Source organism: Haplochromis burtoni, unplaced genomic scaffold (assembly GCF_018398535.1).
Source record: "Haplochromis burtoni strain Fernald_Lab_line unplaced genomic scaffold, NCSU_Asbu1 Contig_759, whole genome shotgun sequence".
Taxonomy (NCBI): Eukaryota; Metazoa; Chordata; class Actinopteri; order Cichliformes; family Cichlidae; genus Haplochromis; species Haplochromis burtoni.
The window spans coordinates 8,985-31,709 of NW_024583120.1; the positions used below are offsets into that span (position 1 = coordinate 8,985).

Here is a 22,725-nt window from a genome sequence, read left to right on the forward strand (position 1 = left end):
CTCCTGGGTCTAGGTGCCGTTTCCCCCTCCAGGGGCGAGGGTACCTGGACCCGGGGTATAGAGTATGTTTGGGGAGTGTGATTGTGTGTACATGTCCATTTATGTCAATCCTTACGTTGGGTGAGTGCTGAGTGTTTGTATATGTGTGCATGAGGGTGGGAATGCATGTTTGTGTCTGTGTGTGCCTGTTTGTCTGTGTCTATATGTCAGGTCGGGTCTTAGACTCCACCTCTCTGGGAACTCCCAGGCCCTCCAAGGCCTATCTCCCCTCACCACACTCCCTGCCGGTGACTGATGCCCTCAGGGGTCGGTGCATTGGTGGTTCTTGGTGTCCGGGGCTGGGCGCTCAGGTATGTACCAGCTCACTCCCGGTGGCTACTTGGCGGGGCCTGGCGCCTGTTGCTCGGTCAGGCCTCCTCCGGGGTGCGGGGGGCCCTCGGGCCTCCGGCCTCTGGGCCTGCGGCTCGGTTCACTCTGGCACAGCTGGCTGCCGGCAGAGCCGGCGGGCACGCCGGTGCAGCCCCCTCTAGCTTCTGCTCGGTGGCTACTGGGTGACGCCTCGTCTGGGGATCCTCAGCCCTTCCCATGAGGGTGGCACGGATGCCCCTCCGGTGGTCCTCCTTGGGCTCTCGCACTCTGGGGCCTCTGATGTTACCCTTTCCCCCGGGGTGGAGGCAAACAGACCGCCCCAGGCTCCGCAGCAGCAGGGAGGCCCCGCATCCCAGATCCCAATCGGACGGCCAACACCTCCTCCCAGCCCCCCCACCCCGATGGCCAGCAGAGAACAGGGGTTTGTGAAGACCCCAAACCTCTAAGCCTAATCTTAAAAGTAGAGATAGTGTCTGTCTCCCGAATCCAAACTGGAAGCTGGTTCCACAGAAGAGGGGCCTGAAAACTGAAGGCTGTGCCTCCCATTCTACTTTTAAATACTCTTTACAACAAGTTGGCCTGCAGTGTGAGAGTGAAGTGATATGGTACTACAAGGTCATTAAGATAAGATGCAGGCCTAGCATAGCCTAGATTTACAGGTCTAGCATAACGTATCGTCAGGGTGACTGAAAGCATTTGGCAGAGGCGGCATTTGTAACTTTTTGAAGCTACTGCACTCAAAAAAGTGAAATTGGCTGGTTATTGCATTTACATGAGTCTTACTTATAATTTGAACAAAATAATTTGATGTTTCTATGGTATATGTAATCAAATCATTTGTATGAAATTCAACAACTTAACAGTTGCTAAATTAATTCCTGTTAAAATGATGTGACATAATCCAGCAAAAATGGTTAGTTGCTTGGACTCAAATAAACAACTAAATGTAAATGTTTTAATTTACAAATATCAACATTGTTGTTGTTAACAAAAGTGTAAAGAAAATTTTTAAATCAAACCTTGTAACCATAGCTTTCCTACTTTTTTTTTTTAAGTATAGAACGACAGCTCGGTGGCAAGCACTGTTTCCTCCCAGCAAGAATGTCCTAAGTCCTAAGATCCACCAACTGGCCAGGGCCTTTCTGTGTGGTGTTAGCATAATTGTGTTTGCGTGGGTTCTCTCCAGGTACTCTGACTTCCTCCCACAGTCCAAAGACATGTGAGGTTACTTGATGATTCTAAATTGCCAATAAGTATGAACTGTGAATGTTAGTGCATATAGCTGTCTGTCCCACCTCTGCCATAGTCCTCTCACCCTATGACAGCTGGGAAAGGCTCGAGCCCCTCTAGCCTCCGGGATAAGCAGAGAAGAATGGACGGATGAGTTCCCTCCCTGAGCCTGGTTCTGCCAGAGGTTTCTTCATGTTAAAAGGGAGTTGTTCCCTTTTTTTGTTCATTTAAATATTTGTTTTTTTGGTTTTTTTGTTTGTTTTGTTTTTTGTTGTTTTTTTTGGGGGGGGGGGTGTTAGTGTGGACAGAGCTGTGGCTGTAAGGTTGTTAATGCCTGTCATGTTGGTAATCTCAGGTGGGAAGTCTTAACAGCCTTGTTTAGCCTGTGGGACAGACACTGGCAGGCCAACTAGAGCGCAGCTCTGGAGGTCGTTGAACCCATGGAATTAGACTTTTGGTCAGCTTTGATTGCTCTGGCAATCTAGTGCAGGTGGTCATTTCAGCCTTGAGCTGAGGTGAAGAAAAAATGTAAAAAGTCATTGCCCTACAAATTGAGAATAAACACACACACACTTAAAGCAACAGTTTGTATAATGAGAAGGTTAAGCAAGTGTTTTGAAGCAGGTTTTTGTTACCATGGCTACAGGGATAATTATGTTTCTGTGCTTTTTGCATTTAAACCCACAAAGGTACCTAAAACAAGTCCCTTTGGTATTCTTTGTGTTCTTGTGTGTTACATTTTTAAGTCTGATGCTCTGATGTAACTCAGCCTAATTAAAGTTTTCTGGTCACTCATTAGATTGTTGTTTTTTCTAGAAAAGGTAGAATGTGGAGCAGAGGACTTCAGTCCTGCTTAGACAAGCCAGTGATACCTTCTCACATATTTTGTAAAGCAACCTTTAAATCTGGAGGAGTTTCATTTGTGTTCTGCAGCCTTTTAATGTTTTCATGCACACATCAAATTTTTCTTCACTTGTCATTGTCATTTATCGAGCTAATTTTTTCTTACCTGGTCACCTGTTGGGAGGTTCATCTGTCTGTCTGGTGAGAAGAAATGGAGCTGTGGACATTCGATATTCCACTCCAAAGTCCCAGAGGTTTGTACCTTTACTTTACTGTCTTTACTTTTCCACCAACTAACTACTGATGTCCAGTCAAAACTTCATAATCTGCCATTTATATAAAACAGAAACACTTGTTAAAGGTGATGAAGTGTTTTTGGGGTTTTTTTTGGTAAAAATTATTTAAAACTGATTCTGTTATTGCTGTTGGTGCTTTTACAGTTCTGGACCCTAACCACAATGTTAATAACACATTTTCTTTTTCTTTAAATAACAACCATAGTTGGAATCCAAGAGATCAAATAACAGACAACTCAAAAATATATATAACAACTGCATTATTAGTGTTTGTGGTGTTTCTTTTAACTAATGTCATTATTTGATTAAATCTATTGTTTTAACCAGACCTACAGTATTATTTGAAGTTATAGTACCTGCTTATGGGGTACAGTAATACAGCAAAAGTACAATTTGGTTTTTGGTACAGTCATACTGAAGTTTTAGTCCAGTCACACTGATGTTTATTTGGGTTCATTTATTTTAAAATTTAGGGTTCTTAAAGTAAATTTAACTTTAAAATAGGTGGTACTCATTTACTTTGCTATAAGGAGTTCATGTGACTCAATTTTGAGTAAGTTGTTAGCTTAAGTTATTTAATAATTCTGATACCATTAGATTTTAGATTAAATTAGATTTTTACAATAGAAATGGTGGTTACTTTCAAGGAGGTTAAGTGATTGTTTAGGTATGCTTGTCAGTGTGATCACAAGTAACTTAGTTTTACAGGAATCATTTTAATCCAGCTCAAAATACCACAAATCTTGACGTTCTCACAAAAAACCCAGCCTGATCTCATAGCAGTTCATGATATACTCATGACTACTAATCTACTGATTCCCGTTGCTTGCCCACATTTCACAACAGTATGTTGTGTCCTTGAGCACAATTTTTCTTCAGTCCACTCTATTTGTTTATTAAAAAAGTTAGATAAATTCTAGATTAACAATTAACAAAGAGTGTATTCGTTTTCATGGCAGATGTTGAACTTTGAGTTACATGTCAGTTTTTCACAAATCACAAATTGCATGTATGTCATTTGATTAAGGTTCGTCATTTGAAACCTCTTGGTTAGGTTTTGAAAAAGTGATCTCAGTAAAATTATAAACCTAGTCACAGCTGGTGGTAAAACCTCCCTGCTTTTTCTGCAAAAATATGTGCTTTTGACACAAAATGCATTCCCTGCCAAAATGCATTACTTACAAATTTATGATAATTCATTTTGACTATTTCCTACTCGTCACGGCTGCTACAACAGTCGTGTGGTGTTTGTGAAGGAAGGACCTAAATGCAGGCGAAGGCTGTGATTCGAGTGAGCGTTTTATTTGTCTGCACAGTGACAAAAACAGGAAATAATGATCGGGGAGCTACCAAAACCTAGAATGGGAAAACCAACGTCATGCAAACTCAAACTGAAAAACAAAACGCTAAACACTGTGATACCTGAAACCACGAGGAGACAAAAGGCACGGGAACACATGGCATGAGAGGCAGGGATGACACAGAGAAACACCAAGAAACGCAGAGGGCCCCTTCGCCTAATGTCCTGGTGCAGTTGTGTACTGAATAATATAATGTCTGTGAGTATACTGATTTTGAAGTACTGTGTAAAATGTAATTAAGACCACAATGATAATGCTTTTGCTAAACATGGCTCAAACTCTTCTAGGTTTAAGTCATCATCTAACCATAGCTGTATTCATAAGATATGAAATCTTGGTAATCCAGATCGAAGGACTAAAAAGTACTTTTTGTTTGCCTCTGAAGAAGGCAAGGACAAATTCCTTGGGCAAGTATTGGGATCATCGCTGAAATTGGCTTGAACCTTGTTTCTTTATTTTTGGAAACATGTTTATATATGAGTAGATGAATTTTGAACATTTTGGCCAGTCTGAAAAACTTCACTGTGAATGATTTTAAAGCATCTCAGCAGTAAACAGAATCAGAATTACAATTAATGTTTCTTTTTGCATAAAAAAGGAATTTGTCTTGCTATCATGTTACAAACAGTCGCTTAAAAAAAAATATATATATATGAATATTTAGCTATGAAAAACCTAATATTTATACCAATATCACACATAACATATCACTCTCTCCACTAAGAAAAACAGAGATTTTGAGGTTCGGGGCTTTTATGCTTTATTAAGTTTGTGAAATAGTCCAGCTGCATGGGAAAAAACTGGTACTGATGGACTGCAGCTTCCTGCCAGAGGTTAGTGGGACTAAAAATTTATGTAATGTGGGAATGGAAATCTCTCATGTCTGTCACAGACATACTAGTAGTACAAACTATACTGTGGTGGGTCCATCTTCTAGATTTAATGTTATGCCAAGAGAAAAAAAGTGGCTTTTTAACATATTATAAATTTAAATTTAAAATTAAATATAAATTTAATATATAAATGTCCGTGTAAAAGATGGTCATAGTTTCTGATTCTGAAAAGGAAAGCCAATGCAGAAGTGCCTGACACTTTCATTTTTTTTTTTTTACCACGTCAGCAGAAGACCGCTCCTCTGGATGAAAAATCTAGTTTTGAAGTCTGTAGGAAACAACCTTAACATTAAGTTATTTTATGAGCTTTATACATACTTGATGAGTTTTGGTCTTACACCATAGTTTTAAGTCTTATAAATTCAACATGATGATCACCCTGTTAATGGTCCCACAGAAAAACAGAATAAAACACAGTGTGATTTAGGGCATTGTTACTTTATAATTGGCATGTTGCTATCATATAAGCATGGCACGTCTTTCAAAAAACTTGAGGACAATAGAAAAAATGCTTAGTGGAACTTTACTGGCCAGTGGGTGCATCACAGCTGGCATCATATATACATCATATCAGCAGCACAAACAATGCACCTTTTTGGACTTGAACCCCTCTGATGAACACTGATGAGCTCTTTTTTCCTTCAGATTTCCCAACTTTGTCAACCAATCACAGATCTAGTTCTGTTAACGAGACCTTGGGACTCGGTGGTGTCACGTTCTTTATCATCCAGGGCCTCACAAACCTCGATGAGAAAAAGATAATACTTTTTTCCATCCTGTTGCTGATTTACATCATGGTCCTGGGAGGAAACAGCATCATCATCTATGTGGTACAGAGAACAGTTTAATCAATATTGTCTTAGTCTAATAAAGAGTTGAGGATGAGGTGAGGATGTGACGATTACCATCTATGTCTTTCCTGCTGCAGGCACTGACGGATCCAAAGCTCAACTCTCCACTGTACTTCTTCCTCTGCAACCTCTCCTTTGTGGACATGGTCTACACCACAACCACCATCCCCAACATGCTATCTGGCTTACTGACAGATATCTTAACCATCTCTGTCCTGGGCTGCTTCCTCCAGATGTACTTCTTCATTCAGTTATCTGTTACAGGCCGTGCCATTCTCACAGTCATGGCATACGATCGCTACGTGGCGATCTGCAACCCTCTGCAATACAACAGCATCATGACCAGGCCTGTCCGACTGCTACTTGTTGCAGGAGCCTGGGGATTCGGTGCAATTTGCACTCTTCCTGTTACTGTGATTGCCTTTGAGAGGCCTTACTGTGGCCCAAATGTGGTGAAACATGCCTGGTGCGACCCATCTTCTGTAAGGCGGCTTGTGTGCAGTGACACCTCTTTGGATAACATTGTGTCTCTCTTATTTGCAATGGTGTCGCTGGTGACCACAGGTGTCTTCATACTCTCCTCCTACATCTTGATTGGTTTTTCCATATCCAGGATGGTTGTTGCTCAGCGGCTGAAGGCGCTCAGAACATGTTCTGCCCACCTGACTGTGGTGTCCATCTCTTATGCAGCAGCCTCATTTGTATACATTTCCTACCGAGTGGGAAACTTTTCATCAGAGGTAAAAACTTTGCTTTGCTTTCTCTGTAATGTCTCAGTGCAGTACTCTGTAAAGGTCTTGAGCCACCCCTATTTATTTATATTTTTGGTAGGAAAACAAGAAATACATGCAGAGATTTACTGAAACAAACAGACCAAAATGGAAATACAGTATCAATGACAAAAACAGCATTTGGACATTTCTAATGAGCTGTCGATATTTGCTATAACCACATTTATTCTCCACCTTTTCTTCTTCAGCAGAACCAGGACTCTCATGGACAAGATTTCATGTAAACTCCCCTGAGTGGGTTAGGGTACTTGTTGTTTCTAAATTGGCCTAGGTGTGAATGAGAGCGTGAGATGAGCAAAAAAGAAGCCAGTGGCTAAAGAAGAAATTTGAAAGACCTTCAGAAATCCTGGAGAACTATTGGTTAAGACTACTTTAAAGGAAAACATAAAGAAATGTGGTTTAACACTTTTGCACATTACTATACGTCAAAAGTTTTAAAGTGTCAGAAGAAACAACATTAACAGTAACATTAAGAGTTTGGTGACATTGCTCAAAGTAAGTCTAAAGAGCTTGGAAAGAAAGCTGGACTTCTTTAACTTTCTTGAAGGCAATTCCCCTTTCATTTGAGAAGCTTCTTCAGTTGAGAAGCTTGAAGTCATCTAGGTCATCCTACCACGACCTGGATGACTGAGAACCTACACAGACATATTGCCTCAAAATAAGGTACATTTGTTCCACTTGTGTTTTCATTTAGGGCTGAGCCCAGAGAGTTAACAGCCAGTGTTGGGAAAGTTACTTTTAATGTGTATTCCACTACAGATATATTACAGATTTATTACTATTACTGAAGGCTACTCGCCATTACAATGCCAACTAGATCATTAAATCTTAATATAATCTTAATATAAAATGGACATTAGGTAAGGCTGCACTTTTTGCAGTGATCGTGTATAGGAGACTGTTTCTGTATCAGTCTAAGAAGCTTGGAAAGCTTCTCATCTGAGAAGCTTCTTGAGTTCTGACTATGATGACCTGGATAACTGAGAACCTTCACAGACATATTTCTGGATCAGTAATATGTTTTCTTTTTATCTGTTAATAATCATGTGAACTGCACATGATTATTTGCAGCTAGCAAGTTGTTAATGCTATCCATCAGTCTAAAACCACCATGTTAATATGTGGAGATCCTGAAGGCTGCTCAAAAAAGATAATATTTTAAATATTTGTTCAATTCAAATGAGTTCAAATTATAATTTTTTCTTAAAGAAATCTACTACATCATGTATAATTTATGTCATGTGTAATTTCCATTGCAAATATCAATCACAGCTAAATTAAGAGGGGATGGCAGTAAAAAGCTCTGATGTCATCAAGTACAGTGCCGTTCCAATTGTGGAACGATCGCACTGCGTTCTCAGGAAGTCTGGACTCCTGTGTGAACTTACGAAGTCCAGACACGCGAAAATGCGAGTACGGACTCGTGTACAGTGGCTTGCAAAAGTATTCCCCCCCCTTGAACTTTTTTTGTCACATTACAGCCACAAACATGAATCAATCTTATTGTAATTCCAGGTGAAAGACCAACACAAAGTGGTGCACACGTGAGAAGTGGAACGAAAATCATACATGACTCCAAACATTTTTTACAAATCAATAACTGCAAAGTGGGGTGTGCGTAATTATTCACCCCCTTTGGTCTGAGTGCAGTCAGTTGCACATAGACGTTGCCTGATGAGTGCTAATGACTAAATAGATGCACCTGTGTGTAATCTAATGTCAGTACAAATACAGCTGCTCTGTGACGGCCTCAGAGGTTGTCTAAGAGAATATTGGGAGCAACAACACCATGAAGTCCAAAGAACACAGCAGACAGGTCAGGGATAAAGTTATTGAGACATTTAAAGCAGGCTTAGGCTACACATAGATTTCCCAAGCCTTGAACATCCACGGAGCACTGTTCAAACCATCATTCAGAAATGGAAGGAGTATGGCACAACTGTAAACCTACCAAGACAAGGCCGTCCACCTAAACTCACAGGCCGAACAAGGAGAGCGCTGATCAGAAATGCAGCCAAGAGGCCCATGGTGACTCTGGACGAGCTGCAGAGATCTACAGCTCAGGTGGGGGAATCTGTCCATAGGACAACTATTAGTGGTGCACTGCACAAAGTTGGCCTTTATGGAAGAGTGGCAAGAAGAAAGCCATTGTTAACAGAAAACCAGAAGAAGTCCCGTTTGCAGTTTGCCACAAGCCATGTGGGGACACAGCAAACATGTGGAAGAAGCTGCTCTGGTCAGATGAGACCAACATGCAAAACGCTATGTGTGGAAAACTAACACTGCACATCACTCTGAACCATCCCCACTGTCAGATATGGTGGTGGCAGCATCATGCTCTGGGGGGGCTTCTCTTCAGCAGGGACAGGGAAGCTGGTCAGAGTTGATGGGAAGATGGATGGAGCCAAATACAGGCAATCTTGGAAGAAAACCTCTTGGAGTCTGCAAAAGACTTGAGACTGGGGCGGAGCTTCACCTTCCAGCAGGACAACGACCCTAAACATAAAGCCAGGGCAACAATGGGATGGTTTAAAACAAAACATATCCATGTGTTAGAACGGCCCAGTCAAAGTCCAGATCTAAATCCAATCCAGAATCTGTGGCAAGATCTGAAAACTGCTGTTCACAAACGCTGTCCATCTAATCTGACTGAGCTGGAGCTGTTTCAAAGAAGAATGGGCAAAGATTTCAGTCTGTAGATGTGCAAAGCTGGTAGAGACAGACCCTAAAAGACTGGCAGCTGGAACTGCAGCAAAAGCTGGTTCTACACAGTATCGACTCAGGGGGCTGAATAATTACGCACACCACACTTTGCAGTTATTTATTTGTAAAAAATGTTTGGAATCATGTCTGATTTTGGTTCCACTTCTCACGTGTGCACCACTTTGTGTTGGTCTTTCACCTGGAATTCCAATAAAACTGATTCATGTTTGTGGCTGTAATGTGACAACATGTGGAAAAGTTCAAGGGGGCCGAATACTTTAGCAAGCCACTGTACATGAGGATTTAGAAAAGGCCTAACAATCTGCAAACTACCCTCAGCTAACGCCAACTAACAATGTTAGCTCGGTATGGAGTATCCTTCATTAAAAGTAATAAAAATCACACAGTAATAGTACATCAAAGATACTGAAGTTTCGCCCATCCCATTCTTCTTATGAGGTGGTGTCGGAATTTCCAAGAAATGCATTCCTGCCCGTGCACTGCTGGCTGTTGGGCTGGCTCTGGGTCAGCCCAAAAGCTGATGCCACCAACATTAACAGGACACTTACATTACAGCCTCTTATTATGTGTTTTGTTTGGGTTTCCAGCAATCAGAATCAGGTAAACTTTATTAATACCAGATGGAAATTGTTAAAAAGAAGAAGAAAAAAGGGCCTACTGCGAATTACACTCGAACTCAGGCCGGCTGCTCATAGCCATGCGATATATGACTACATGCACCTGCGCCAAGTGCGTTTAATCACCAAAATTGGAGAAGGCATAGAGAGGGGATAGCCTAATATATGAAGCCAGAAACGATTGCTGTGTATTCTATTTATTTCAGCAAAGTAACTGTATTCTGATTACCACCTATTTAAATGGTAACTGTAACAGAATACAGCTACTCATATTTTGTATTTTAAATACATAACGCCGGTACATGTATTCTGTTACTCCCCAACACTCTTGACAACCAGGTGATATGTTAAATCACCTTGTGGATACAATAAACCACGGCAACCAAAAAGTACTTGCATCATTACTGTGATAACATGTTGATATGACTTCCACCACAGAGCTGGATACTTTCATAATGTTTCTGGTTTAAATCCCAGGGAAAAAAAAGTCATGCCAGTTTTTACCAAGGGCCACGCAGCATGACTCCTGGGTAAAAAACCATTCATGCTAAAGGACCAGATGGACCAGCAATGTCATCCTCGAGTATATAAACAGATGAATTAAGCATTACATCTGACTCTGTTTCAGGTGCGGATCATTGTGTCTGTGCTGTACTCTGCGCTGACTCCCTTCCTGAACCCAATGATCTACAGTCTGAGGAACAAAGAGCTGCGAGAGTCTATCAGAAGAACTTTGAGCAGGTTCAGACCTGCTGCTGTGTTACCCACCAAGAAAATCAGCACTTTGTCCTGAACAAGTGTCTGACACAAATCATTTTTAGAAATGGTGATCTTTTAATTACATGGTTGATTGTGCCAATATTAATAATAGATGTCCAATTGTTTATGTACTGATGAGCTCATATATAAAATCTACTGATAAAGTACTGCATTAATTAGTTAACATTTTGTCATTTTGGTTCCCTTGTCTCTGTCACTTTCTTTTAATGTTTGAAATAAAGTCAACGTTAACACAACCTTTAAACGTTTTTACATTTCTCTTCAGCTACACCACACAGTACAGCAGTAAGCTGTGAATCTTGAAGCTGTTATACTGTTAAATAGTGGTTAACAGAGACTACATGAGTTATCTGGGTCATTCATGAAGTGATTGGCTTACACCCAAGTGTTCTTATGATTATTTTACAGTTAAATAATAATTCATATATAATTATTACAGAGAATTTGTTAAGTAGTTTCTGACCCAAGTGGAGGAGTTTAAGTATCTCGGGGTCTTGTTCACGAGTGACGGGAGAAGGGAGCGGGAGATTGACAGACGTACCGGTCTGTTGTGGTGAAGAGGGAGCTGAGTGTAAAAGCGAAGCTCTCGATTTACCGGTCGATCTACGTCCCCACCCTCACCTATGGTCCACGAGCTGTGGGTAGTGACCGAAAGAATGAGATCGCGAATACAAGTGGCGGAAATGGGCTTCCTCCAAAGGGTGGCTGGCCTCTCCCTTTGAGATAGGTTGAGAAGTTCGGCCATTCAGGGGGGGCTCAGAGTAGAGCAGCTGCTCCTCCACATCGAAAGGAGCCAGCTGAGGAGGTTCAGGCATCTGACAAGGATGCCTTCTGGGTGAGGTTTTCCAGGCATGTCCCACTGGGAGGAGGCCCCGGGGCAGACCCAGGACACGCTGGAGAGATTATATCTCTCAGCTGGCCTGGGAATGCCTTGGTGTTCCCCCGGATAAGCTGGAGGAGGTGGCTGGGGAGAGGGAGGTCTGGGCTTCTCTGCTTGGGCTGCTGCCCCCGTGACCCGGTCCCGGAGAAGCAGAAGAAGATGGACGGATGGATTATTAAGAAATTTGTGATTGACAAAATGCCCAAGTATCATTAACATTAATTTTACACAGAACTTCTTTTTGCAAGAATCTTAAAATCTGGTAGAAGCTCGGTGGCCTTTGTTGAGGGAACTAGTGTGACACTAACTTCAGTTAAAGTTACAGTTGGCTGTTTGTTTTTTCTTTTTCTTTTTTTTCTTTTTTTTACAAAAAACTGATGCAATTTCATAAACTTAGAATTAGTTTATTAAAAATACATAGAAGCCAGTCTCCTGAATTGAAGTCGTGCAGGGCTCTAACACACCAAAATGTGCATAAACGTGCTCATTCATGGTTTCCATGGGATTATGCACTTAAATTGACAGCACTAAGAAAACACAATTTAGTTCACTGCGATCAGCACATCACTCTCACACTGCAGGCCAACTTGTTGTAAAGAGTATTTTAATGTAGAATGGGAGGTAGAGCCTTCAGTTTTCAGGCCCCTCTTCTGTGGAACCAGCTTCCAGAATTCGGGAGACTACTTTTAAGATTAGGCTTCAAACTTTCCTTTTTACTTAATCAAATAGTTAGGGCTGGACCAGGTGACCCTGAATCCTCCCTTAGTTATGCTGCAATAGGTGTAGGCTGCTGGGGGATTCCCATGGTGCACTGAGTATTTCTTCTTTGGTCACCTTTCTCACTCACTATGTGTTAACAGACCTCTCTGCATTGAATCATATCTGTTATTAATCTCTGTCTCTCTTCCACAGCATGTCTTTATCCTGTCTTCCTTCTCTCTCCTCAACCAATCACAGCAGATGGCCCCGCCCCTCCCTGAGCCTGGTTCTGCTGGAGGTTTCTTCCTGTTAAAAGGGAGTTTTTCCTTCCCACTGTCGCCAAAGTGTTTGCTCATAGGGGGTCATATGATTGTTGGGTTTTTCTCTGTATCTATTATATTATATCTATCCACTGTACAATATAAAGCGCCTTGAGGCGACTGTTGTTGTGATTTGGCACTGTATAAATAGAATTGAATGCTCTAGAAATTTCTAAGAACCTAAATATGAAAATATGCTGCTGAAATGTCACCTTTAGGCTTTCATCAAAAGTGTCTCACTGGCACTGGAAAAAAAAATTGAAAAACATAAACCACAGTAAATTTGATACTTTTGGAGCTGGGGATTTTTTTAGACCCTTGTAAATGTTTAATTTTTTCCCTCTTATCTTTGTTATGAAATAAATATATATTGTTAGTGCTTATTTTCTGTTTATATTGGTTTATAGAGTAGGAAAACGCCCCTGTGAGTTAGAATGTGCGCCAAAAGCCACAGAGTACTGACAGAAGACTGCACGCTTTGTGCAGAGAACAGGAAGCGTGGCAGACAGAAAGTGAAACTAAGTAGAGTGTTTGATCGAAACTTAAAGTGTGCGTGAAGTCTAGAGGAAGTATATAAATAACCAGACTGCCTGCTGCTGCTTCAGACTTGAGCTGATGACTCTGTGCTCAGTCTCCGTTCCCAGCAATGTAAAATAAAGATCATTTTTTGAGCTTTGACCACTTTGAGCCTAGTCTTTCTTTGCCGTTAAAAGAATACAAAGAACTGAATTTAATATCTTCCCTTCACTTTAAAGCACTATTAAGGCCTCATTGAACAATACAAAAATGAAGACTTTTAAAGATCATGCACTCAAATAGTGGCCAGATAACACAATAATGAATAATGACAAACAAGCTGAAGTGATGCTCACTTTATCGATATACACCAGGGGTCGGCAACCTTTCTGATGATGAGTGCCATCCAAAATTTCCTCAGAAGTCAATGTGCCATATAACTGCATTAGCAAAACATTTAATGACGCTCTATAGTAACAGTTACACACTATATAGATCAACTTTACTGAATTATATTTGTTCAGATATTGGCAGCTATCAGCGAATAGTTATCAGCTATTTTGAAACAAAAAAATACTTTTTATCCATAACAGCAAATGAACTGAACAACAGAAAATACAAATGCTATTTATGGCCTCCTCACAACAATGATAAGAAAAATAAACTGGGCCAATATGGCATGTTTGTTAATACAGAGACACACATGTTACTGTGATCTCTGGTCTCCGAGTGTCCAGCATTCAGACGGCTACCTGAGGACTCATGTGAGAGAAAATCTGCTCACACAGACATGTAGAGCCAAATACTGTCAATAAGGCCTCTGCAACGTTCTGTAGACAGTTAAACTTGTCAGGTAGTGACGTCCAGCAGGTGAAAATGCAAGCTTCATGAACACGCACAGCTGTGGACTGTAGGCTAAGTTATTTTTAGCCAAATACAAGTTGAATCTGATAGTTGGGGCTGTTAGCTAAGATACCGTCATTAAGAAGCAGCACAACTAATGTGTCTATGCGAGCTACTTTGCATGCCAACTATGGTACGCGTTCCCAGGGTTGCCGACACCTGATATACACCTACTTGACCCACTGTAGGATATTCATTTGGTATTAAGAAGTGTTACCACACTCTGCAATTTTATCACAACTAATCCACAATTTGTCCCCATAAAGTACCTCTGACAAGGAAAATGTCTGATCAGTTTCCAAAGTATTTGGACATGTTAGCATAAACAAAGACAAAAAAGAAGCTTAGTTCACCAGTAACTCTGTTACAGATGACACAAGAATTGTTTCTTTACATAAGATTCTTGTTTGCTTAGTAATATATTTAATCTATGATTAATAATGATTTCTAAAGTAAACTTTACCATACAGAAAACAGATGATGTATTGTGTTTTGCCTTGTTTACCAAAAGTAGCAGTAGTTAACCTGACATTAAGTGATAATATGTTTTTGGGTAAATTAATTTGAAAAGGTTTCACTGGTGATTTGAGGGTGCTTTCAAGAAACCAAACGTTTTTACATTTCTCTAATAAGGAAAGAGAGAACTTCCATTCATCCATTCTGAATGGATGAGAAATGGATGTGTGGTGCTGTGAAAGTCAAAAGTTAAAGAAATAATGGATTGCTGGAAAGTTTATGATTATCAGAATATTTTCGCCCGACATCAGTAACCTGACAGAGGTTAAAACATGTTTCTAAGGAGCACATGAGATTTCAGCATGGTAGTTTAAAAAGGTGTTAGGAAAAATGTACATATTGAAAAAAATTAAAGCTAAAATTCTTAAGAATACAAGTGTTAAAGTAACAACATGCAATTAAACGCATACAATATTGCCGTGGCATAATAAGATCACAAATTTCAACAAAGTTCAACTGAATGAGATGTGTAAAAATAACAGTCAGTTTCCTATATTAAATTGCTTTTTATTTGTTTTTGTTTCTAATGTCTCTGTAAAGCACTTTGAATCACCTTGTTGTTGAATTGTGCTATACAAATAAATTTGCTTTGCTTTGCCTTGCCTAAATTATAACTCAAAGCCTGTTAAACACAGTTAAAATATCAGTTTCTTATAGCTAAAAATGAAATTGCCCCGCAGGAGAAGGAAGTCATTTTTTCCTTGTAAAAATAGTATAGACAGTGATTTTTTTCTCTAACGGCTTTGATCTGATGTCCGTAAATAATGGCGTTTAAAGAAGGTGGTACCACGTGGAACAAGATGGATGCCAGCTTCCTATGGTCTGAAAGGTTCTCAAACCGATGCAGAATGATGATGATGTTTCCTGACAGAAGCAGAATGATGTACACAGTCAGGTGTGCACAGGTTTGCAGGGCTTTACTGTTCAGAGCCTGGTTTTTCCTACTCAAACACACCATGGAGATCCTCAGGTAGGTGATCGTCACACTGCACAGTGAGCAGGCCATTTTGGCCATGGCGGAGCCGAGGCCATAGAACATTTTCACATGAGAGCTTGAACAGGGAGGCGTTGTCGCAGAACGGGTTGCTGATGGTGCGTCTACAGCGAGACAAGCGAATGCTGAGGCCAAATAGCAAAATAAATCAGAGAGAAAGCAAAAAAGTCATGACTGCCCAAATCAACAAATGGGTACAATGTTAGAAATAATTAATGTACTGGTTGAATCAACAGCACCAAATGACCTGAAAGATCACAGAAGACAAATGAAATGCAGAGTAGCAGAATTATTTCCATGGTTAAGGGGAAAAATATGACATAACATTTAACCAAATCAAAAACACTTTTGACGAGGTTGCTACAATCAAAGCTACAATCAAGATGTGCCGTCATAAATGGAAATAAAGGGAGTTTACAACAAGCTGCAAACCAATTTTTACACTAAAGAAGAGGAAGGCCAGACAACATCTGAATGAGTCTGCACACGTCTTAAAAGATTCTTTGAACAGATGAAAGATGGAACTGGGTCAACTTTTTAGCAGCACTGATGCACGGACTGCTTCTAACCTGCTATGCTAGTGTGAACAATGTGGACAGAATAAGTTAGAGAAACCAACTAGGAACCCGCAGAGTGCCAGCTGAGATGCCAGCACCTCTCAGACAAAGCCATTTGTTGAAGTGGCTGTATGACAGTTTCTACAGGTGGAAGAAGAGCAGTAATCAACATCTGCACACGTATTGCCTGTAACAAGTAAACAGATTTTTTTGTGTAAGTCAATACATGTTACAAATATTGTATAATTAATGTCCTCATTTGTTGTAGTACAAGCAAGATAAAAATAATAAAGTTCAGTTCCGCCACTGAGTTAAATTTACATAGACAGTTCACCAGTTCAGAAAATAATAGAAATTGAAGGGAACTGCACTTACTACAAAAAGAAATTTAAACTTCATGGCAGAAACAGAAAAACCAGATGAACAGATTCAACCTGTTCAACCTTTTGGGATTTTTTAAAAAAAAAAAAAAACTTTTGTTCCACATGCATAGGTCAAAGGAGCAGTGTGGGATTTAGCAGTGAAGTTGCATATTACAACTAACTGAATTCAGTGAAATGCGACATAAGAAATGGAAAAGAGTAAGCGTGAGCTGTTACCTAATCATCACCTGATGCACTATCTAGGTTGTGGTTGTGGTTTGTTTTATTATGTGTGAAGCTCTTTAAGTTTGTGCAGCTTCCCCGCTTGAAAGGGATTGATGCATCTACCACAACTAGATTTTATACAATGATCAGGCAGATCTTTTGTTTTCCTTTTTTCTTTAATCTTCTTTTCGGCCATAGTCAGCTATAGGTGAAAAACATTTAAATACAAACCAAAGAAACCAAAATACAAATTATGTTTGCTATCACACATCTGAGAATATTGTGAACAATCCCAAACATTTTTTTTACCACATCAATGCAGTGCATAAGCTTCGTAGCACAATTTGTACTTGAGTATTATTTATAATAATTATAATAATTAAATGATTAATCTGCATTTGAGCTTAAGCAGTAACAATAGTATTTATAACCATCTTCTCTTAACCATATGCAAGCATTAACAGTCTTCCATATGCAGACCAACAATAAACAATAGTGCCGCTCGTAAACAGGCGACCAACTCATGGCACAATGTTAATGCTACGTAAGGACTTAGCCCCAGAACCGCTGTAACTTGAGCATACCCGGACATTGACGTCCCTCACAATACCTTTTTTGTCTGGATTAGTGCTGACAACTATGCCCGTCTTGAAGTGTCCTCTCAGCGCATTCTGATCACTTAACCAGACGTCTCCAACAGCGACATTTCTGTGTGCAGTGTGCCACTTGCTCCTTACAAACAAATTGGGGCCAGCAAGTTGGCTCCAGGACCTCCAAAACTTGCTCACTTCTGGAGTCTTCCTGGAGTCTCTTATAGGGGTAAATGGAAAAGTCAAACATCTTGAAGTCCCCATTTTGAGATGCTCGACCAAGCAAAAGAGTGTTGGGTGTGACGTAATGAATGCAACCTTCCCGACTCTGTACTCTGGCATCAATCGGGCGCTCATTTGCAAGGTTAGCTGCCACATGAAGAGCTGTCTGGAACTCACTGTAACTTAGCCCAGACTCCCTTCCAAGACTCTGGAGCGCTCTCTTCACAATGCGCACAGCAGCCTCAGCAGCTCTATTCCTATGTGGGGAATCAGCTGGATTAACTTTCCACATCCACTCTGTTCCATTCTTTGCCGCAGTCTCCTCCAAGACGAGCTTGTTCTGACTTTCCAAGAATTCATAAAGTTCCTTCAAGACAGACTTTGCTCCTATGAAATTGGTGCCAGGGTCGGACCAGATCTTTCTTGGACGTCCTCTAATTGCTGTAAATCTCTGGTAAGCCATCAAGAATCCTTCAACCGACAAGGAGTTTACTAACTCCGTGTGAATCGCCCTGCTGGCCATACAACAGAATACAACTCAAACTCAAAAGGTAAACCAGGTTGAGTTCGTTCCGGAGGTAAGTCACCCATTATTTGCCGGCAACTCTGTACTTTTGCTTTCCGGCAAACCACACAACCATCAACAACCTTTTGGGCAATTCTTCTCCCTCTGATGACCCACGCTTTCTTCCTCATTCTGAGCAGGGTCCCAACAACTCCCTGATGACTCTTGTGGAGATACAGAAATTATTTTATTGCTGCCATATAATCTGCATCATTATAACTGTATTAATAACATTCAATAATATTTCTTACAGTATTGATATTGCATTAAAGTTGTTGATTGAAGATGTCCATTTGAGGATCCTTCCTTTAGGTTAACTTTTATTACAAGTATGGTTAGAAGTATTTTATACACATTGCATATCTGTGCTTATTTTGAGTTGATGTTTGGTTCATTAAGGGTCTTAAGCTTCACTGGCGTGACTGTCCAGGTGATACATGCTGAGGGAAACTAGAACATAGAAGGATAACTTCAATGCATGCTTACAACACATATAATCTAGGAATGCGTCAGGCCTGAGGCCTTAACTCATTTGGTGTCTCACTATATTTTACTCTACTTGGCAACAGATGACCAGAGTCAATAATTAGCCCCAGAGACCCTGAGGGCTTGAAGTTTATTACCTTGTATGGAAGGTGTTATAGAAAAGAGAAGTTCTATGTCTGTTTATAGCTATTAAAGATGTACAAAATGTACAATTAATGTCTGGAACCTATTTTGATCTGTCATTGATGCCATGGGGGGGCATGTACCCCGCTGCTTTATAAGTATCCACAACATGTATTTTGGTCAGAAGACATATGTTGGTGTTTTCTCCTGGCTGTTAATAAACTCACCGTTTGATTGCACTTTTCTGGGGCCTCCGTGGTTTGCGACACTTCTCTACATTGGTCGATTTTACGACACTCTAATTGTGGGCCTCCCGGGCTAACAGTGTAGACACCCACTCATCATAAGCCAAGATGGGAACACTAATCAGGTCTTTCTTAAAAGCTTGCACTCGGCCACCACAAACAAAGAGCCCAGAGCCTGGGTCTTTGTATACTACCAGTCTATCTGTAGTAGTGCTTGGGAAGACTGCGCTGTTTTGTGCAGCAAGGAAGATGTCTCTTAGGGCATCTTCACGTTCCTTCACTGAAATTACTCCTGCCAATGGGACTGCCTCCCACTTTGGGTCATTAGCAGCTGGATTTCCCCCAAGAAACTTTCTTGCTGCTCTCCAAGTCAAAGCAACTGATCTAACCAATCGAGTTAGGCCACTGAACCGCTTGACATCTACAAGGTTGTTGATGATTGACCCTGCAGGTGGTCTTCGCTGTTCTCCCTGGGCCTCAGCCCGACTTTGCTTTTCTTCCTGCCCCCTTATCTTGGCCCTTGTCAAGGCAGCGACAAATGCCTTTCTTTGCAGCTTACTGACGTTTTCTTTGGCAGTGGCGGCTAACTCTTTAGCTGACCTAACTGGCCACTTGCTCACAGGCAGACTCAAGAACCTTGGACCATTTTGCCACTGAGTCTTCATCTAGATCTCTGGGACTACCTCCTCTTGTGACTACATCCGCAATGCTCTGAGGGCTAGGGATCCACCACCAATCTTGAATCCTTGTGCTGCTCTGTATTTCTCCAATCCTATTTGCGAAAAAGGTCTGATAACCATAGCTCTCCCGCTGTATTGCCCCAATGACCGTTTGGCTGTTGACAAAGTGTGTCTCAAAGTATTTCTTTAGGCGTGAGGCAAACACTGCCCCACACAGCTCTGCTTTGACAACATCGCCTTTGTGGGCTAATGGAGTTAACTTAGCTTTGGACTCCACCAACCTGATGATTGTGCCCTGATCTGAATTCCACCTTAAGTACAACACTGCCCCGTAGGCTTGCTCACTTCCATCGGAGAAAGTAATTGCCCAGGGTTCTTCAGTGAAGCATGGGGGAGTTAGCGTCCTGGCAAATGTGAATTTGCTGAGCTGGGCATACTCCTCAAAAAGCCTAATGGCGTCCTCCCTCAGGACATCTGAGAGCGCCATATCCCAAGTGTCCTTGACCAAACAGCTTTCTACTTTTGTCTCTTGGAATGCTCTGCGAACTAAGATTGCTCCTTTTTGCTTTGCAGGAGTGACCAAACCGACTGGATCATACAACCTTGACATTTGACTGAGAAGCTCTATTCGTGTCAGCGGGTTTAGCGTGTGGGTCTTAATCTGCTCCTGGACAAGGTCTTGGCCAACTCGCATCTTTTTCTTCCTCTCGGAGAAGTTGATTGCTACCATGAAATGAAGCTTGTCTTCTTCCACTATATAACCTATACCAAGAGCTTTGTTTTCTTCATCACGCATTTGGTTTGGTAAGACCATGGTTTTCATTCTTGCCTTCTCACCCTTGTCATCGTGCTTCCTCCTCCCACTTTGCCCAGATAAGACCCAAGGCTTCAGCTCAAATCCTCCAGCCTTCAGAATTCGCACAATGTTCTCTGTAATGACTTCTAGTTGGTTCAAGGTTCAAGGTTCTTTATTTGTCACATGCATAGTTATACAAGTATAACACACAGTGAAATGTAGCCTGACACGCTCCTCGACATGTGCAAAAATTGTGGGGGTGGGGGGGTAGAGGAAGAACATTATATACATATATAGTATATACACTGGGTGAATGTGCAGTAGTAGCAGCAAGCAGGTGAATTCTGTACATTAATATGAATAGACATCTGACTATTTTACAGGATAGACAATATAAACATATTTAAAATTAAAGGAATTGAAATGTACATTGTGCCTTGGTTTAGTGTCTGGAAGAGTCCTGTCTCAGTCAATTATAGATGATGTGAGAGGGCGGGTGTGTGTGTTTAGGGCACGGATGGCTTGGGGATAGAAGCTCCTCTTGAGTCTCTCTGTCCTTGCCCGGAAGATGCGGAACCTTCTACCAGATTGCAGAAGTTGGAACAGTTTGTTGCCAGGATGGGACGGGTCCTTCAGTATCTGCGTCTTAGTCCGGCATCTCCTGGTGTAGGTGTCCTGAAGCGGGGGGAGAGCAATCCTGCAGCAGCGTTCTGCTGTACGGATCACTCTCTGGAGAGCTTTTTGGTCCTTCACACAGCTGTTCCCAAACCACGATGTCATGTTCTGTGTGAGGATGCTCTCCACAGCGCCTGTATAGAAAATCCTGAGGATCTTTGGAGAGACCCTGAACTTCCTCAGTTGTCGTAGGTGATACAGGCGCTGCCTAGCCTTTTTGGTCTGGACCTGAATGTGGGCAGCCCATGTCAGGTCTGAGGAGATGTAACCAAGCTGAACCCACCCATAGATCCTGAACTTGAGAGCGACTTCCCGTTGCAGTGATACGGCGCTCTACCTTTCGACCTGATGGCAGCCTGCACTAGATTGACCGATATGAAGACTCACTCCATGGGCTCCATTGATAATGGTGGCTCTGTGCTGACCCCTTCTGAAGTCCACCACCAGCTCCTTGGTCTTGCCTGACGTTCAGCTGGAGGTGGTTGTCCTGGCACCACGATGCCAGATTCTTCACTTCATCCATGTAGGCCGCCTCATCGTTGTTGGAGATGGCACCCAACACCACTGTGTCGTCAGCAAACTTCACAATGGTGTTGGAGCCATGGGTGGCCACACAGTCTGAAGTGTAGAGGGAGTAGAGCAGTGGCGAGAGGACACATCCCTGAGGTGCTCCTGTGTTGATGGTGATGCTGTTGGAGAAGCACCTGCCCACCCTCACCACCTGAGTTCTGCCAGTGAGGAAGTCCAACACCCATGCACACAGACGGCTGTTAAGTCCCAGATCCCTCAGCTTTGTGAACAGTCTGCAGGGCACTATTGTGTTAAACGCTGAACTGTAATCAACAAACAGCATTCGCACATAGTTACCCTGTTTCTTGTCCACGTGGCTGAGAGTGGTGTGTAGGACGTGGGCGATGGCATCCTCTGTGGATCTGTTGGATCTGTAGGCGAACTGCAGCGGATCTGTGGTGTCTGGGATGGAGGAGGAGATGATGTTCTTCAGCAGCCTCTCAAACACCTTCATTACTACCGAGGTCAGTGCAACTGGCCGGTAATCGTTCAGGGATGAGGGTTTGCTGTTCTTGGGCACAGGGATGATGGTGGATCTTTTGAAGCATGTGGGGACCACAGACTTCGCCAGGGACTCGTTGAAGATGTAAGTGAACACACCTGCTAGCTGGTCAGCACAGCAGCGCAGCAGACGGCCGGTGATGCCGTCTGGCCCCGCCGCTTTCCTTGTGTTCACTCTCCTCAGTGCCGCTCGGACGTCATGCTCCGCGATGCTGGTCACCGGTCTCTCGCTGATGACGTCACTGTCCTCGGTAGTCAGGCGGTAGATAGCATTAGCCGCCTGGCTAACCTCGAAACGGGCGTAGAACTGATTCAGCTCGTTGGTGAATGCAGAGTCGGCGTTGATCGGCAGCAGTGTCCCTGGCTTTGTAGTCCGTAATGGTGCGTAGTCCGTGCCACATACTCCGTGTGTCGCCCTGGTGGAAGCGGGACTCCACACGTTCCCGGTACCGGCGTTTGGCATCTCTCACCGCGCGCCGCGTATGAGGCCGCTTTGTAGGCGCTCATATCGCCAGTGGCGAGACCCGCGTTGTAGGAGGCGGTCC

The 22,725-nt window shown here is 42.1% G+C and overlaps 1 protein-coding gene across 1 annotated transcript in view; it reads left to right on the forward strand.

The window, feature by feature from the left end:
- or6at1 (odorant receptor, family 6, subfamily AT, member 1) overlaps positions 1-10,768 on the forward strand; it is a 14,326-nt gene extending 3,558 nt beyond the window's left edge. The window contains exons 3-5 of the mRNA XM_014330296.1: positions 5,638-5,822; positions 5,921-6,583; positions 10,604-10,768. Of these exons, the coding sequence (XP_014185782.1) occupies positions 5,638-5,822; positions 5,921-6,583; positions 10,604-10,768 (1,013 nt within the window). The remainder of the gene's footprint in view (positions 1-5,637; positions 5,823-5,920; positions 6,584-10,603) is intronic.
- Positions 10,769-22,725: the final 11,957 nt, after the last annotated feature.